Genomic DNA, 19,201 nt, shown 5'->3' with positions numbered 1-19,201 from the left:
TTACACAGACAACATTGAGCCTCCATATTTATACATACACAGCTGCTCCTGCAAAAGGAGGAAACATAATAAAATTATTTTCTGGTTTTAAAAATTTATGGTTTCGATTGTATTACAATGGTTACCCTTTATACTTTGTCAAAATCTAAAGAACCACATGAGAAAAAAAAGGGAACAAAACAGAACAAAGTGCCAAGCTCACAGAGTGACTTTATTATCATTGTTTATTTTAAGTACTAAAATAATTCCAGTTAGACCTATGTGAATTTTAAAGAATATGAGTCTAAATAAGTGGAAAAAAAAATATGTAAATATCAGAGTAATCTTTTAAACTTGTGGATGTCTCCTTGTCTGAGGTGCTGGTGGGGGGGACCAGTTAGAGACCAGCAGCTGGGCCATCAGTGGTTGGACTGGTGGACTACTTCAGTGAAGAGACAACGTCTGGCTCTGGTTTAAAGTCTGAACACAAACACACACAGTTCAAACAACAGGAAACATGGTTACAAGCTTTGTAGTTCAATCAAGACCTCCAATCTCCACCTCTCTGCATCACACACAGTCCCAGCTCAGACTTTCCTGGGAAACAGCTCAGATATAAAATATTTTACTTCCTGCACTGCCTGCACTTTAGCTGCTTCTTGAAATAAAACTAAAATAAGTAAATAAAATCTGCAACCCACAAAACTGAAGCAATTGCGTTACAAGAATCAGACTGTCACGGTCCACAGTGGCTGACCGTGTGGAGAGCGTTTGGAGGACCCAGATGAGCAGACAAAATTAACTTTAAACAAAGGTGAGCCTTTATTTAAGGCTGGAGTACATGAACTAAACTACGCAACAGCTGAACAGGGACAACAACTTAAAAAAAACCGCTGGTAAGAAACTAAGAACAGTGAGACCATGAACAAACCTGTGCCAGAACATGAAACAACTATGAAATATAAGAATAAGCAGCATGAGCCATGACCTGCACAGAGACTTGAAACCTGACATGACATAGGGCGTGGAACACAGACAACGAGACACAGATTGAATGAAACACAGAAACTAAATACACATAAGGGATGATCAAGGGAAGTGGCCACACATGAGAGCACAGCTGACACACATGAACCTAAAGACAGGAAAGGGGAAGTCAAACTAAATACACTGACTGCTTAAAGCTGCTCTCTCTCTTCTCTCCTGAAAGAAATAGTCTCAGATAGGCAGAGCTGGTAGACTTAAAAACAAGAACACTAATCTGCAAGACAACAACAAAAACCTGGATCTACAAATCGTGGAACATTATAGATGCACAGATATAAGGATAATACTACTCCAAGACGTAGCCTTAACTAATAAAAAAAAGGCCAAATATGGCCCTGCCATAAAATTCTAAATATGGATGGAAAACTGATATTGAGCAAGGTATTTGTAATATAGTTATTATAAATACCTTGCTGTTGGTCACATATTTTAATTTAAAAAAATCAGGAAACAAAAAAATTATTCTCTCACACAGTTTTTACCACTTTTTAACACCTCTGCTGAGAAACAACGACAGACTACAACAAACTGGGGGTGTTTGTGTGAGTAAAACTGAGCGACCACAAAGCTGCCATCTTTTGTTAATGCAGACTGGCACCCCTCCCCACAGAGACCAAAGCAAGCATGTTCTCACAACACTATTTTTAGCCAAGCAGCAACACAGTATGGTAGTACGTGTTTTCAGGTACAGCCTATGGTTAACTAGAATCAACAGCAGGAAGCTGCTGCTGTGGTTTTACACACAGAAGTCAAAATGATTCATTGTATTAAAGGGACAGTTTTTCACCCTGAACACACACAGTTAAAGACTTTTAGTCTGTTCATATGTTTCATTATACGCCTCACATTCACACAAATTCATCCTGCTTACATCCTGCTGCTAAAAGTAGATTTAGAGGATACACATGACCTGCTTTCAGATTAGTTGCTCAGTTATGGCAGTTCTAAAAGTCATACCACACCTGACACCTGGGCCATACATGGTCAGCCTATACCATAGTCTAGATTATTAGCCGAAATGGCCCAAAGAAAACTGCACATTTGGACCAACCAATGCTATATTGATATTCTTCAATATAAGTATATTTTCATATGTTTATCATGTAACAGTTGAACCTGATCTTGAATACATGCTGTACGAAAAAGAAAAAAAGAAATAACAAGAAAAATGATTAAATAAATAAAAATAATGGATGAAAGGTTTAGAAGTTTCAGCTCCTTAACATGTGACACCCTCTTTTCAAACAGACCAAACAAAATTGGACAATTGACTCAAAGTGTCAAGCAAACAAAGTGTTTGTTACTGATGATGTGACACAGGACAGAAGTGGCTGAATGAGGTGTTCAGAGACCTACTGTCTGCTTAAGTCCAGCTATATGCAGTCAAACTGATTGGATAGAGACGACCTATCAGCAGAGTTGTGTACTCCATTATTGTCAAATTTTTAAGCTATGAAAACCAAAAAGGGGTTTCATGAAATCAGCACAAGCATGTCAGGATGCTAAAAAATATAAACGTTTCAAACATTTCAGAATTTTGAAAATAGACACAGACATAAACTGAATTAAAAATATTGGTGTCACATTAATATAAATGAACAAGGGCACCAAAAGGAAAACTGTGAATAATACCAGAGTAAATTAATTAATGAGCGTATTCAAAAGAGTTATTATTAATGTGTCTCTGCCTTTTTAACCCCCCTCACCCCTGTGTTGAAACACCTGCAGCTGAAGTGTTTCTGCAAACTGCAAAAAGTAGTTTGCATTCCATCGAAGCACTTAAAACTTATGGTACCATCTATATCTGATAAACATGACCAAGTTGCTACATTTTGGACAAAGGAAGCAAATAAAAGTATGCATCAATGGAAGTGTAAAGGATAAATGTAAACTAAAACAATGACTAAATAAATAAAAATTATATATTTGTTTTCACATTTTTTTCACTCGCATACTCCATAATGTCGTCATCCAGTTTTTTTCAGTGTTCAGTAGAAACTGCACATACACAATTGCCAGTAAAATTTATACAAACTTTTCAAAGTCTTAAAGTTTGCATTAACTGGGCGGTGGCCTCTTTGACAGACAGGTTGATGATGACACAGGCAGTAGGCTGTAGCTGTGAGCTGTCTGCTACCTAATCGGAATCCCCCGTAGTGGACCACTGGACTACTGTACCATCTGAGATTTTTTAATGCACTTTCCATTCTGGCCAATAACGTGGTTGGCGTGTAGTTAATTGTACTACCAGACTATTCAAGAAGTCTGAGCTCCAGTTTTGGTGGTTAGTTAGCAGTGATTAGCAGCCATCTGTGTCTGACCACATAATATCAAAAGATTTAGCTTGAAAACAAAGCTTTACCAAAATACAAAATAGTCCCTTTTGGTTGCAAAAACCACCCGTTTCCAACAGTGTTCCAATTTTCTAAAATAACTCTTCTCTTCTGACAGATCTGATCTGAAAACAACAAGATCTGGACCCTGAAAAAAGAAAACCCAAAAGAATCAAGATTACCTCTGCATTTCTTGTTTGGTTGTTTTTGACAGTGTGATGTTTCGATGTTGCAGTATGTCGTGTTTTCTTCTGCTGAAATGAACCAAATTTAAGGTCAACTTCTGTAAAAATTGTCATTGGAAATTTACTGAAGAAAAAAAAAACATTTTGTCAGCATTCCTACATTTTAATGTATTGTAATAATTGTTGTTATTGGTGTGATTCAAGATGGCACCTGTGGTTGGCACGCCATCTAGCGTTCTCTCTTATTTGTCTCATTTTATTGTTTTTAGCCAACGTTGTACAACATCTCAGTTCTACACTGTCTTGTGATTGCCAGACACTGAAAATAGGTTCATGTCCCAAAGTTTTAGCTCTGCTTGGTAAAGGTAGCCAAGATTCTCTGCCTCCTCATCTGGAAGCAATGCCATTGTGCTGGGTTCCCATACCACCACCACCATCTACGCTTGCGCGTAGATGGTGGTGGTGGTATGGGAATCCAATGCAATTCTTGCATTGGATTTCTTCTGTCTGACAGAAATTTGGACTTCACTTGGTGAGTTAAGCACCTTTTCTTAACTACAGCCAGCTGGCTGTGCTTATTTTAGCGCTCTGAGATCTTCTGTTTGTGCCGGAGGGTTAGCTGTTGTTTTTAAAGCACACTTCACCTTTAAGCAGCTCTCCTCAAGAAGATGCAACACCACCTTTGAACTTTGTTTGTGTGAACTGGGCCACTCGCTGCTGTGTGCAGTGGTTGAACTGCCTCCTAAATATAATGATTTTTTTTTTTATCTCAGTTCTCTGACATTCTCGGTGAAACGATAGGACCAGATCCCGCTACTCTGTGATATTAATATCCACATCTGTTGCCCAGGGAAGCCCCCTGACTAAGGACTTCGTAAACTCTTTTCATTTTATTTAATCTGTTAAGGGTGGCACTCAAGAACATAGTCACATATGTTTGACTTGGTGTTATCATATCATGGGTTATCTGTCCGTAACTTACATGTCGAGGATGCTACATTCTCTGACCATACGCCCATTTTATTTATCACTTTCACTATATTTCTATAGCCCTTCAAAAACAACATTATAGCTTACCAAAGTGCTGTACAACATATAAATAAGAGAACAAATGATCAATCAGTACAAGTATATACAAAGGGTAACATGTTTAACACAGATCACGACCCAAATTAGGTTAAAAGCCAAGGAGAAGAGATGTTTTTAAACGAGTTTTGAAAACAGCAAGGGATGGCGCCTGCCGGACCACCAGATGCTGTCTCCTCTGGATTTATAAATGTCTTTGGGACATTTAAAAGCACCTGGTTTGCTCCGTGTTGCTCTTGGTGCTGCTCTTAAAAAGGTTGCACCTGTCCAACGCTGTTGAGGCTTCGGCTCAAATACAGCAGAGCATTTTTCTACACTGTTCGATCAACTTGTATCCAATCGTTCTAAGTTTTCCAGCTCAGATGGATTACTCTTTCATCTGGACTGTCGTGGTCTGGGTGAGTCCTTGGGTTTTTCCACTCAGTCACAGTTCCACCCCTGGGCAGAGTCGCTGCTTTCCTGCATGTCTCCACACCTGCTGGCAATTGAGCTGCCAGTACTTAAGACCAGCGCTCACCAGTCCTCTTCCTCTTCGCCAAGTCTTCAGCTAACCACACTATCCTGTTGTCTGCCACCTCCATCTCCTGGCAATACACGCTTTCATCCTGAAGCTGGTTTGTGCTTGGCAGCTCTTTGTGTTCACTCACCTGCCTGCCCTCCTGTCACAGTACTCAATCGGGTCAAAACTGCTCACTTGGACCACTCACCCCTTCCTTACCATTCCTCCACCTGCCAAATGTTCAGAGCCTCCAGGTCATGTTTCCTGCCCCGTGCCCCTGTACATATCCCCTCGTCACAATCCTGTGGTGCTTTTGTAAATCTACTATTTCTCATAGTTTAGCATCACTCCTCTTTACCACTGTAATTGAAGTCCCATGTTATTTCTCATAGCTCACAGTATTTGTCAGGCCAAAGAAAATAAATTTCTGTTAACTACACTCATCCTTGGCTCTGTGTATGATCTGTATTTGAGCCTCGTTGTCGGGTTCAGCCTCGGCCATGACATGGACTCTGTAAATCTGTTCTTGTTGTTGTTGCTTCTCTAAGCTTTGTAATGATCTCCCTTTTCACATCTGTTTCAGTGGTGGTCTTTAAATCCAGGTTAAAAACCATTTTTCTATTTGCTGGCTTTTGACTCCGTGGGTAAGTGACACTGTTGTTTTATTGCTATTTATTTATTTTATTTATTAATGTACTTTTTTATTTCTGCTGTACACTTTGGTTGGTCTCGTGTTGTTTTTAAAGTGCTATATAAAAAAACAATTATACTATGCATGTATACAGAATGGAACATATATACACTTGTAAATTCAGGAAGTCTCACCTTCAAGTTTCCTGCGAACACATCGTCTCACCAGCAGAACCAGTAACACCAGTAGAACCACAACACAGACTGATCCAACACAATACAACACATAGAGAACAGGAGGACGAGTGATGGAGGTGGAACCAGGAGGAGATGTGGATGTAGGTGGAGGTGTGGATGTAGGTGGAGGTGTGGTGGTGTGTTCCCCTAAAATAAAGCAAACACAGTCATTAAGTTGTCGTCACATTGTGAATGTTGAAAGCTGCAGAAACACAGACAGGTGAGTGTGTCACCTGTGACAGTGATCCAGCTGAATGGAGACTCTCCATGACCGCTGATGTCACACTTGTAGAGGCCTTCATCAGACCTGGAAACATGCTGGGTGGTCATGTGACCTGCAGGCTGCTTCCTGATGAGGGAGCCATCTTTATAGAAAGCAGCTGGGAGGTTGGAGGGAGTGGTCTTTGTTTTACAGAGCAGAGTGACGTCATCTCCCTCCATCACAGGGAGGACAGGACTCTGCAGGATCACTGATCCACCTCAACACAGAGACAAACTACAGCATTTCATCCATTTACACACAGCTTCATCAACACTAACTCCACACACTCAGCTTACCAGTGACTGTCAGGTTAACCATGTTACTGATGGGACCCTCTCTGGACTCACACCAGTAAACTCCACTGTCATGAGGCACCATCATAGTGATGTTACAGGAAGAACCAGCTGGTTTTCCCCACCCATCTCCACACGGAGTCCTCTGTTGTTTGCTTGTGTTTCTCCTCAGAGTCCATCCAGCAGAGCTGTCGTCCTCCTCACAGCTCAGAGACACAAAGTCTCCTTCAAAGAACTGAGAGCTGCTGGGACTCACAGTCAGACGAACTGTGAGGGTTAAAATGAGAAACTGATGATCTGTTATGCTACATGCTGTAAGAAATGTTCAAGGAACATTTCATCATTTCATCATTTCATCAGTTTTGGGATCCCAGACATGAACCCAATCAGGTCATATCAGTGAGCATTTCTCAGGTTTAAACTGTGACAGAAGAAGGTTACTGACCTTGGTTTGTTGTGCAGCTCAGCAGTGAGATCAGAACTAAAGAGAAATGACACTCAGGTTGATTTGAGGTGAACATAAAGAACAACTCCACACAAACAGCTGACAAACACACAAACTATTCTTTTTATATATCTGCTCATTTTCTATGTCATGCCAAGTTTGAAGAAAAAAACTAAGAAAGTGTTCAAATGGTGAAAGGTCCATCCATCCTCTTAACGACTTAAACATGAGAGAGAATAAAAGTATTTGAGTGGTCAGTGAAAAACATTAATCACCAGCTGATGTTTGGACTGACTACTACTGCACCTCTGTGACACTTGTAATGTTAAATATAATTTATGGATCATTTAGCTTCATTAACATTTCTCAACAAATCCAAATCTTTCTGGAAAACCTGTATGAATATTAAAGTATTTGCATAGGTTGGAGTCTTCACGGCTTTGATCTAAAATAGAGTTTGTGGAGATACAGAAATATTTTACTGCTATGATATAACCTTCAGCATTAACATTGCATTAATAATATTCCTTATAGCATTGATATTGCATTAAAGATGTTTATGAAACTTACTGCTACTAACCTTTCACTTACAGGTGCAGCCAAAGTCAGTTTATACACATTGCGTGATTGTGCTCATTAACAGAGTTGATGTTCAGTCTCAGTGTATTAGAGGTTTTAAGCTTTGCTGAGCACAATGTCTCAGTTGATATATTGAGGGTGACTTAGAGCATAGAAGGCCGCATACACGCTTACAAACACATATAATTCATAAACCTTCAAGGCCGGAGGCCTGAAATTCATTTTGCTTTTAACTGCATTTTAGTCTACTTGGTAACAGATGACAGAAGATTAGTTAAAGAAGAGCATCCGCCTCAGGGACCATGTAGGCTTGAAACTTATTGCCCTGTATGGAAGGTGTGATAGAAAGAGGAACTTCTCTGTCTAAGGTTGACCATTTACTGTAACTGATGCATATTATGTTCATTTGTGACACATGAGGGGGCATAACCCTGATGAATGAAACCATTCTGAATTGAGCTGTTCGGAGAAAATCGATGCTGGTGTTGCAGTATACATCTTCCCACACATGTACTCAATAAATCATTGTTTGACTGAACTCTTCTGGGCCTCTGTTGGTTTGTTTCATTGCTCAACATTTTCGAACCCGTGACAAGTTTCTTACAATGATCATAATGATTACAAACATGTTAACTGAATACACAGATTTCATAGAAAATATCCACTACTTATAATAACCCATTAAACTCATGAGTCCACTGTGCAGCTGTGTTGATATAATGAGTGAATGATTTGATCTTTTCACTGCCTGCTGTGTTTCCTCGACTCCTGAGCAAAGATAAAGAGTCAGTTCAGACCTGCAGTTGGTCCTCGTGGTGTTTTGAACTTGAATTCAGCCTGATTTGTTTTTCATGTCTTCTCCTCCATCATTAGTTATCAGGAGAGCAGACAGTCAAAGTACAAGAATTCAAACAAACACAGAGATTCTACTTACAGAGCAGACACAGCACAGATGTTTCCTTCATCGTCCTTCTCACTCATTTGAGCTTTTTTTCATTTCTCTCACTGACACCAAGTAAAGCCCGCCCTCTTCCTCTGAGCAGGAGGAAGAGGGCGGGCTTTACAGTGTGCAAACATGAAGCAAACAAAGTGTGGGTGAACTTTTTTACTTGTAAAAAGGAAGAAAAAAAATATTGTAAATGTGTCATTGGGCAGGGTCTGTCACTCTAAGCTTTTTAACACAGTCCTCTCTCATGACATCTGGTGGCAAAAATATGAGGAACAGTTTGAATCTACAATTTAAAGTGTACTATTTCATTTTGGCTGCCCACTCTACAGGGCGGAGTTCACAATTCTGTTTGAAAGTCAGCCTTGTGTTGCTTTGAACATGTATTGTTTGTCAATAAACTTATTTAAAAATGTGCCATGTTGTGGTCTTTCTTTGCTTATGACTTCTTGATGTTGGTAAATACAATAGATGAAAATACATAATAAGCATTTAATACACATATAATAATGTACAACACATTATGGAGTATGCTTCTGCTTCTGCTTCGCGGTCCTGCCTCCATCCTGGTGCTTCTGAAGCACTGTGCTGTTTCTATTCAGTCAGCTTCAAGTCACCTATGACTAGTTAAAGTTTTCCATGTCTTTCATTCGTTTTTTCTTAGTTTAGGTTATCATTTAGTTTTTCACCTTTCTTTGCCTGTGCTTTTGTTATTGTGGTAGTTATCAGCTAAAATAAATATCTCACTTTTTCTTAAAGTTTCGTCCTTTCTCTCGTGTATCTGCTTTTGGGTCCGCTCCTCAGACACATTGGCCATGACAAAAAGTATAACTATAAATACACAGCAGTTCCTTGTTCTTTAATCAGTTTGATTTCATTGATCTGTAGTTTGGTTCTTGAACAAATCTGTGTCTATGTAGTGGACGTCCCCCTCGGTGAGAGAGGCAAATATGATTATCACATTCAAAGCAGCTATTTTTCTGTAACTGTCACGACTGGGGCAGCAGCCGTGTGAAGTGTGGAAAGGAGGACTCAATTGCAGCACTTATAAAGACGTGAGGGTGGTTTATTAAGAACACTGAACACAAAGTGGGGATAACAAAACAGAATCAAGGATGAACTAAACTGGAAGAAACTAAACCACAGAGCATAGAACCTGAACATGAAGGGAGGACAGCAGGGAGAGCACGCAGTGGATTCATGGAGATGACGGAGTAATGCAGAGAAACAGAGGGAATGAACACGGAGGATGAATACAGACGACACGACAAAGAACAGAGGCAAACACACACTATAAATACACAGAGGGACACTGGGAAATCACACACAGGTAGGAGACACAGCTGGACCTGATTAACCTGATGAGACAGGGAAACACTAACACCAGGGACAAACAGAGGGAGCACCAGCCCAGAAACCCAGTATCTAAAATCCCAAAACACAAACCATCCCAAAACAGCCCACAAATAATAATGAAAATGATGATAAATACACGAAACACAAAATCACTGAGTGACGGACTCAGGATCATGACAGTAACTTAAAGTGTTACCAGTAGATGGCAGCAGACTTTAAATGACTAATGGCCATTTCAAGCTTGACTGACAAGATTAGTAGGAGGAGCTCTGGGCTGGTTCAGATTTTGACATCCTGTCTGCGTCACATGTTTGTGAGTTTGTTGTTTATCAGTCATTAACATTTCAGCTCTGCTTTTAATCTGAACTACTGAGTGTGACACTGAATGCTTCACAGGGATGTTAGAAATAAATACTAGGCAGAAAAACACTGATCATTGGTCAGACTGACTCCCTTCCATTCTTATAAGTTTGTGATGAATCACAACAGAAAAAACCATCCATGTAGTCCAATTTCATCTGTTCAAATTGCCTAATTTGATTTGACTAACAGTCAATATTCCTCTGAATTTTGATTGTGCAATCATAAAAAATTAAGAACTCACAATTAAACAGTGTTGGGAAGGTTACTTTTAAAATGTATTCCATTACAGAATACTGAATACATGCCCCAAAATGTATTCTGTAACGTATTTCGTTACGTTACTCAATGACAGTAGCGTATTCTGAATACTTTGGAGTACTTAATATATTATCATGCTGTTTACAACTACGTGAATGTACTATTGCTGTGATTTATTACTGTTACTGAAGGTCCACGGCTCCGAAACGTAGTAAAGGGACCTCTGGCTAATACGGTGGGTTCCGTGTCGGACTCGTAGCCGAAAATAGCTTTACTTTGTTGTCTGGGTCAACTTTGCTTGCGAGAGACAGAGAGAGGCGTAGAAAGGCTTCTCCAACGGAACTTATTTTTCCGTAGGAAAACACGAACACAGTGTACAGTTGAGTCTAGATAACTTACTTACAACTGGGCTCATCAGGCACCCTTCTCGGCTGCAGTGTTTATTATTATATTTACATGCTTCCAGCTCCCATTTTTGCTCGGTGACAACTCGTACTTTTGCTTTCTCTCCCTCCCTCGCTCACAGACACATAACGGGTATGGTAGTCCATTCTCCCTGCAGCACGGACTACACTGCCCATGATGCTACATTCTTTAGAGCTATGCCTGTAGCATCCTGCCTATTAGCTTAGCACAACAACAACAAAAAAGCGCTCTTTCACCCAGGAAACACGCAGAGAGAGAGAGAGCATCATCCTGTAACCATGGCAACCGTAACGCCACAATCCTGACCCGCGACAATATGAAACAGGGAAGTACCGCCGTGTAATCCATTTATTTCAACAAAATAACTGTATTCTGAATACAACCTTTTTAAATGGTAACTGTAACGGAATACAGTTACTCATATTTTGTATTTTAAATATGTAACGGCGGTACATGTATTCCGTTACTCCCCAACACTGCAATTAGAAACCTGATACCAGAGAGTTTTATTTAATTTTTGCTTTTAAAATTTAACAATAGGAATAATTGTCGTGTCAGTGGCTGCTTCTGGTTTCTGCGTGACAAAGGAAACAAAATCATTCTCAAACACAAACATCCTCTACTCAATCATTTCTGTGCAGCCACTGAATGATGACTGAGTGTGGTTCTGGTTTAATGCATATTCTTTGTTATCTGATAATCAGTGATGTGTGATGTTCCATTTGATACACTGGTGAAACACAGAGACCCACACCAAAAAAATAGAGTGACAGCAAAAGTTTCTTAATCACAGTTAAGTGACCATGAAGAGGAAAAAACAAGTAATACAATGTGGATGTCCTCTGGTCTGAGGTGCTGGGAGACCAGTTAGAGACCAGCAGCTGGACGTCAGTGGTTGGACTGGTGGACTACTTCAGTGAAGAGTAGACGACGGCTGGCTCTGGTTTAAAGTCTGAACACAAACACACACAGTTCAAACAAAAGGAAACATGATTACAAACTTTGTAGTTCAGTCAAGATCTCCAATCTCCACCTCTCTGCATCACACACAGTCCCAGTTCACACTTTCCTGGGAACCAGCTCAGATCACAGAGCTTTTTGAAGTTCCCAAAAGTCAAACTGGAACCCAAAGACCTGAAAGAAACTCTTACATTCACACTTACGGTCGGTTTAAAATCACAAATTAAAATAAACCCATGCATGTCTTTGGATGCAAGAGAACATGCACATCCACACATAAAAGCAGATGGATTTTAACTTGTTACCTTGGTGCTTTTAGAAAATACTGCTAACCATCACAAAACTGCAACCCTGGGGGATAATCATTATTAGCTTAGGACCAGGCTGCTGTCAGAATCTGCTTTTCCTGCTGTGCAAAATAGTTTTTACCTCCCAGATGTAACAGGCTGATGGGGTATTGTTGTCACCCTGGCGGGCGGACAGTGTGGTCACCTAATTTTGTGAATGTGATAATTTGAGCAGGGTGACATATGAGCTTCAAACTGATACCATAGACACATCTACTAACACTCTTGGATCAGTTCAGATCTCAGTATCATTAACCTCAAGGTCAAGATCAGAGGTCAAGTTTTCTTCAGCTGTTGCTTGTAAATGCAACAACTGGAGGACAAGGTGAAAGGATTTTGAAAGGTATGCCACAGGTGTGTCTATCAGGAGGCTTTTTTTTGTTTGTAGTCAGTCAGTCAATCCAATTAGATTTACAAAATGTCGTTAAATCACACACGTTATGTAACATCAAACTCTTGACTGTTTCAAGAGAAGGAGGACAGCACCTCTATCACTGATCTAATGTTTTTCAGTCCATGTCTCTTTTTATAGGAACAGGTTTTTATATATTATGTGTTTGCTTTTTTTGAGATGAGAAGTGTGAATGTGATATCCTTCACAAATCTGAGGTCTGAATTTGAATCGTGATGTGATTTGGTTAGCTTAGGTTAGGAGGATGTCTGGAAGCAGAGTAACCTTTATCCAAAGTTAAAGTAAAGAGCAGTTTTACCTGGGCCTTCTTTGTTCTGATGGTTTCTGGCTGGTAAGTGACGTCTTCAGTTCTCACTGCTGAATAGACTGCAGCTGAATATATAATAAAACACATAATTACTGCAGGTACAACTACTACAGCAAACATTTTGTTATTATTATTTGTATTATAATTATAATGTTTTTAATCTTGCATCATGAAAACTTTAACCGACATCTCTTTAAACAAATCAGCACATTTGTACAGTTTCTTTTTCTTTTTAACAGCTCTGCTGAGAAACACAAACTGACCACAAAGAACTGCTGAGAGTTTCTGAGAATAACAAGGTGGACGACCACAAAGCTGCCATCTCCTTCAATGCACACTGACTCTCTTCACCACAGAGCTCAAAGTAAACATGTTCTCACAACACGTTAAGTGCCTCCAGGCAACTTTTGTTGTGATTTGATGCAATATAAATAAAATTGAATTGAAATGAATTGTTATCATCAATGAGTTGATGGTCTGTGTGCAGAGTTTAGAGAAATGCTTTTCCAAATGATGTCTCCATGATCCTTCCTGTGTTTAAATTGAGCAGCTCTGTGTTGAAACAGCTGCAGCTGAAGTGTTTCTTTCTGTCAGAAACAGGATGCTGGACGACTGCAGAGCTGTTAGCTTCAGTTAACCACAGACCACAAACACACAGTCCAGCTCACAGTGAACAACACTCAGTAAGTACAGAGTTAAGCACACATGGTTACATCCAACTAGCCAATGGTAGCCAATGTTTAATCAAAGGAAACAGATGTATATTAAAGGTATGAACTTGAAAGTCATGATTTCAGGTTTTGAGTGTATTAAATCTGAAAAGATTTTTAATTTTACTGTCACAAAAATCTGCATTTTTACACTTCTGATCATCCCTCACTGCTTCATAATGTCCTCAAAATTCATCATGTCACCAAAGCCATAAACAGTCTTCATGGACTAAATCTAATTCTACCTCCAGTCAAACACTCAGCAGCAGTCTCATATTGGCTCTGAGCAGAAATGTGCAGTTGTTTTATAACCTCTGCCTTGTTGCGGGAATTGCCGTCCTGTGTGTGGCTGGGTGCAGTGAGGAGAGTATCTGATGTGTGTGTGAGCATGTGTGTGAAGGAAAACGCGGGGAGCGGAAAAAGAAAAGAAAGAAAGAGAGAGTGTGTGACACAGGTAGAGAGGGCGACCGGGAGCAGCATTCTAACGGGCTACAGCCTATGCAGTGTACTTGGAAGTGTGCAGTACTGTTATTAAAGCCTCATCTCTTCAGTACTTTTCGGTGTCTCTGATGATTTCTGCCTGCCTCACTACTCCACAAGGTGAAGGGAGTTAACCCCGAAGGAGGACAAACTTTGGCTCTGGAGGAAGCATCTCCCCTCGTGTCTCCCGACCACGGTCAGGGGACTGACGGCGAGGAATGGTTAACAGCCTAAATGAAAGGGACACAACAAGGGCAGATGTAGAATCACCAGACACCATCTGATGAAACTTGATTCAATGGTGTGATGATTTGTCATAGAAAATAAATAAACCCTACAGGTTATACTTCTACTCTTTATGTGTGAGCTGGTCTTCTAGTGAGGATTTTCTGATATATGTCTTCATTAGAACAATAAACAGACTGAGCAGAAACTTGCAGAGATGAAAAGAACAAGTGCAAAAATCTGCTGTTCCTCTAATATTCACTTTCCTAAAGTATTTTATTCCCCAAATCGTAATCCAGGAAGTTACCATGAGTATATTGAACTCCATCCTTACTATGACAAAAAAGAAGCTGAAACTTTCTGATGTTCATATACTTTGTGTTTAAGCTGCTGATTGGCTTTTGGGAGTGTGGCAACCATCATGTTTGTTAACACAACTTTCAAGCAAAGTATGCCTTACCTATTTGTGAATGTCCTCACATTATAAAACATACCACACATCTACTCCCAAAACACACACAGACACAACAAATCTAAAAACCCAGTGAAGGAAACACAGCAATACCTCTACTTTGTATTTTGACAGCATGGTACATGACGCGTGTGATGATGTCATCCTCTCCAGCTTGTTGATCTGCTGAAATTTTCCAAAATGAAGAATAATTCAAATTAAAAATCTAAAGAGATTACATTTAATCAAGTTGTTACTGTGATCATAATGAATATGAACTTTATTCTACTAAACAAACTGAGACATGAAAGATCAGGAAGTCTGAGTCTCACCTTCAGGTTTCCTGTGAACACATCGTCTCACCAGCAGAACCAGTAACACCAGTAGAACCACAACACAGACTGATACAACAAATGAAAACACAGAGAGAGCAGCAGGAGAGAGTGATGGAGGACGAATGACGGAGATGGACCCAGGAGGAGGTGTGGATGTAGGTTGAGGTGTGGATGTAGGTGGAGGTGTGGTGTTGTGTTCCCCTAAAATAAAGCAAACACAGTCATTAAGTTGTCGTCACATTGTGAATGTTGAAAGCTGCAGAAACACAGACAGGTGAGTGTGTCACCTGTGACAGTGATCCAGCTGGATGGAGACTCTCCATGACCGCTGATCTCACACTTGTAGAGGCCTTCATCAGACCTGGAAACATGCTGGATGGTCATGTGACCTGTAGGCTGCTTCCTGATGAGGGAGCCATCTTTATAGAAAGCAGCTGGGAGGTTGGAGGGAGTGGTCTTTGTTTTACAGAGCAGAGTGACGTCATCTCCCTCCATCACAGGGAGGACAGGACTCTGCAGGATCACTGATCCACCTCAACACAGAGACAAACTACAGCATTTCATCCATTTACACACAGCTTCATCAACACTAACTCCACACACTCAGCTTACCAGTGACTGTCAGGTTAACCATGTTACTGATGGGACCCTCTCTGGACTCACACCAGTAAACTCCACTGTCATGTGGTGCTGTTATACTGATGTTGCAGGAAGACTTAGCAGATGTTCCCCACCCATCTCCACACTGAGTCCTCTGTCGTCTGCTTGTGTTTCTCCTCAGAGTCCATCCAGCAGAGCTGTCGTCCTCCTCACAGCTCAGAGACACAAAGCCTCCTTTAAAGAACTGAGAGCTGCTGGGACTCACAGTCAGACGAACTGTGAGGGTTACAGTGAAAAACTGGTGATCTGTTATGCTACATGCTGTAAGAAATGTTCAAGGAACATTTTTTCATACTTCATTTCATCAGTTTATGGATCGATTCTCAGACATGAACCCAATCAGGTCATATCAGTGAGCATTTCTCAGGTTTAAACTGTGACAGAAGAAGGTTACTGACCTTGGTTTGTTGTGCAGCTCAGCAGTGAGATCAGAACTAAAGAGAAATGACACTCAGGTTGATTTGAGGTGAACATAAAGAACAACTCCACACAAACAGCTGACAAACACAAACTCGTCTCTCTGATATATCTGATCATTTTCTATGTCATGCCAAGAAGAAGGAGGAAAGGACAATCTTGGAACTGTAATGCAAATAAAATGCCAAAGGAAGGCCCCAAATCAGCCCAGATGTATCATCAAAGGCCATTGTCAGCAGATAAAACTCCTGTGGGTGAGAACCAGTTTGCTGGCAGACCATTAAGAAATTAAAAAAAAGAACTTTTGTTAACTCTATGGGTTAGAGGGCCACACAAAGCCAATGTGTCCCAAAACCTCAGCTAAGATGGTTCAAATGTGTTTTATGCCACGTCCACATGCTGAACATGGGCTCCAGTGTGACCAGACTGTTAAAATGATAAAAAACAAAACTAAGGGAAAAACTTCAAGAGCTTTACTTGATTCTGGTAGTTTTCGTACGTTGACACACAGAGATTTTGTGCCCCCCAATATTGTCCGTGTCAGTGATACCATCCCCATTTGTTGTGTGCACGGAGATGAGAAGATGTACTCAACAGCTGTACATTAAGGTGAATGGGCACACTTACCTTCTAAATGTTGGGGTGGTTGAGAACTTGCCATATTCACCTATTCTGGCATGAGATCTTCCAGTGCTTTTTGATTTGTTGGAGTCAGACCAGAATTATCAATGCAATGTGACTGTTACTAGAGCCAAGCTCAAAAATCTAGCGAAACCGCAGAGGTTTTCAGTGCCTTGCCATTCAATTTTTTTTTTTTTTTTTTTTAATGCGCAATGGGAAGCTGCACCTGGGAAGCCTCGGAAAAGTCGGAGACAGGAGAAGTTCCAGCATACTATAGTACACCCAGAAATGCATACTGATTCAGAGTTGCCTTAGGGACTTCAAAGTCCTGGCAATATAATAGAGTTGCAAAAAACTGATCCTAGTTTAGCTTTCTGTTTTCAGCGAGCAATAGACAAGGATCAAGTGGAGGCAGGCATTAACAAAAGTGACTATGTCTTGCAAAATGGCATACTTTACCATCAGGTGGGCTCACTTCTGAAGCTAGTGGTCCCCCAAGAAGTTAGAGAAACAGTGCTTAATTTGGGACACTCTATTCCCGGGGCTGGCCACCTTGGTAAGCACAAAACCACAGCTCGCATTAAACAACAATTTTTCTGGCCTGGCCTCTACAGAGATGTAGCTTACTTCTGTAAGAGCTGTCCTCAGTGCCAAATGACATCCTCCAAAGTCTCTTCCAAAGCGCCACTCCAACCACTGCCTATTATTGGTACCCCATTTGAGCGCCTCAGAATGGATATTGTTGGACCCGTTGAGAAGAGTAAGTCAGGGATTCGCTATATACTTGTAATCACTGATTTCGGGAAATCAGTGATGGTCCTCATGTTGTTTTGAACTTGAGTTCAGCCTGATTTGTTTTTCATGTCTTCTCCTCCATCATCAGTTATCAGGAGAGCAGACAGTCAAAGTACAAGAATTCAAACAAACACAGAGATTCTACTTACAGAGCAGACACAGCACAGATGTTTCCTTCATCGTCCTTCTCACTCATTTGAGCTTCTTTTCATTTCTCTCACTGACACCAAGTAAAGCCCGCCCTCTTCCTCTGAGTCTGTGGTTTCTTGTTATTGGTACAAGACATATTGAATACACAGGGGTGAGGGACCCACATTTTTTGTAATGTAAAGAAACACGTGTAGAGAAACATTATTTAACTTTGTTTCTGTAAAAAAAAAAAAAGAAAAAAAAGAAAGAAGATAACTTTCAAAATGCCTGTCTATTTTTCCTTTGAACAAAAGTTTTTATTTGAGACCTGTTATATGTACAGAATGTCTCTACCCAGCTCTAAGGATGTGACAAGGAAGTGAGAGACCACACAGACTCTAAAGGCTGTAAGATGTTTTAAGGAAATAAAGAAAAGAAAGAGAAATACAACATTCATGCCTCGTCAGCTGGGGGTTGTGGAGAGCTTATCCAGCACATCCCCATGTCCGCTGATAGCTCTGGGGAGTCCGTTCAGCCACCACCAGCAGCTTCCATGCTATTGTCTGCGGCTGCCACACCGCCATCTGGTCCTGCCTTGTATGGTCCTGCAGCCAAGCTGCGTCCTCGTCTGGCATGACTGCATCTGGGGCCTGTCAAGACAGCCCATCCACAGAAACCCACCAAACTACCTGAGAGGTCACATTAACACCACCAGCCACGCCACCTGATGGTCTTCGTACCCGCCCATGTCGCCGCTAGCCGCTAACCAAGCTGTCTAAGTGTGATCAGCCATTCTATTGCCACTGCCTCTTTCCACGTGGTCTCCCTCCTGATCTGCGGCATCACCACTAGGGATGGGAACCGGTATCGCACCGGTTCTGATATAAAGGGTAGTAACCAGACCAAAAAGCAGCGCACATTTCGGTGCTTTATTTCGGTGCTTTTTTGTCCCTGAGACGTCATACACTTTGAGTTCTAGCCAATCATTTTACCTTTCAAAGGGTAGTAGGCAAGGAAAGGCAAGGCAAATTTATTTATAAAGCACAATTCAACAAGAATGTGATTCAAAATGCTTTACAGAGACATTTATAAAAAACAAAACAAATAAAAAGCATGAATTAAAATTTATTAAAAAACAGTAGATTTAATTAGAACAGTAGATAAAATCAGTAGTTAAAATGTAAGTTTTGAAATTTAAGCTTAAACACGTGGATTTGGTGTTTTATTCAAATGCAGCTGAGAACAGGAGAGTCTTCAACCTGGATTTAAATAAACAGTGTTTCAGCTGATCTGAGGCTTTCTGGGAGTTTGTTCCAGAGATATGGAGCATAAAAGCTGAATGCAGCTTCTCCGTGTCTGGTTGTGACTCTGGGAACTGATAAAAATCAGATCCAGATGACCTGAGGGATCTGGAAGGTTCATACTGGA

The 19,201-nt window shown here is 40.6% G+C and overlaps 1 protein-coding gene across 1 annotated transcript; it reads right to left on the bottom strand.

Annotated features, from left to right (window-relative positions):
• Positions 1–253: 253 nt before the first annotated feature.
• On the bottom strand, positions 254–18,408 carry LOC134623875 (Fc receptor-like protein 5). The gene is made up of 6 exons (XM_065470032.1): positions 18,270–18,408; positions 6,555–6,818; positions 6,230–6,475; positions 5,955–6,143; positions 3,542–3,613; positions 254–459 (listed from the first exon to the last, which is right to left on the bottom strand). The coding sequence occupies exons 1-6, from the start codon at positions 18,406–18,408 to the stop codon at positions 419–421; spliced, it is 951 nt and encodes a 316-aa protein (XP_065326104.1). The 3' UTR covers positions 254–418.
• Positions 18,409–19,201: the final 793 nt, after the last annotated feature.

This window comes from Pelmatolapia mariae, linkage group LG3_W (assembly GCF_036321145.2).
Source record: "Pelmatolapia mariae isolate MD_Pm_ZW linkage group LG3_W, Pm_UMD_F_2, whole genome shotgun sequence".
Taxonomy (NCBI): domain Eukaryota; kingdom Metazoa; phylum Chordata; class Actinopteri; order Cichliformes; family Cichlidae; genus Pelmatolapia; species Pelmatolapia mariae.
This window is presented reverse-complemented; position numbering and strand designations above follow the sequence as displayed.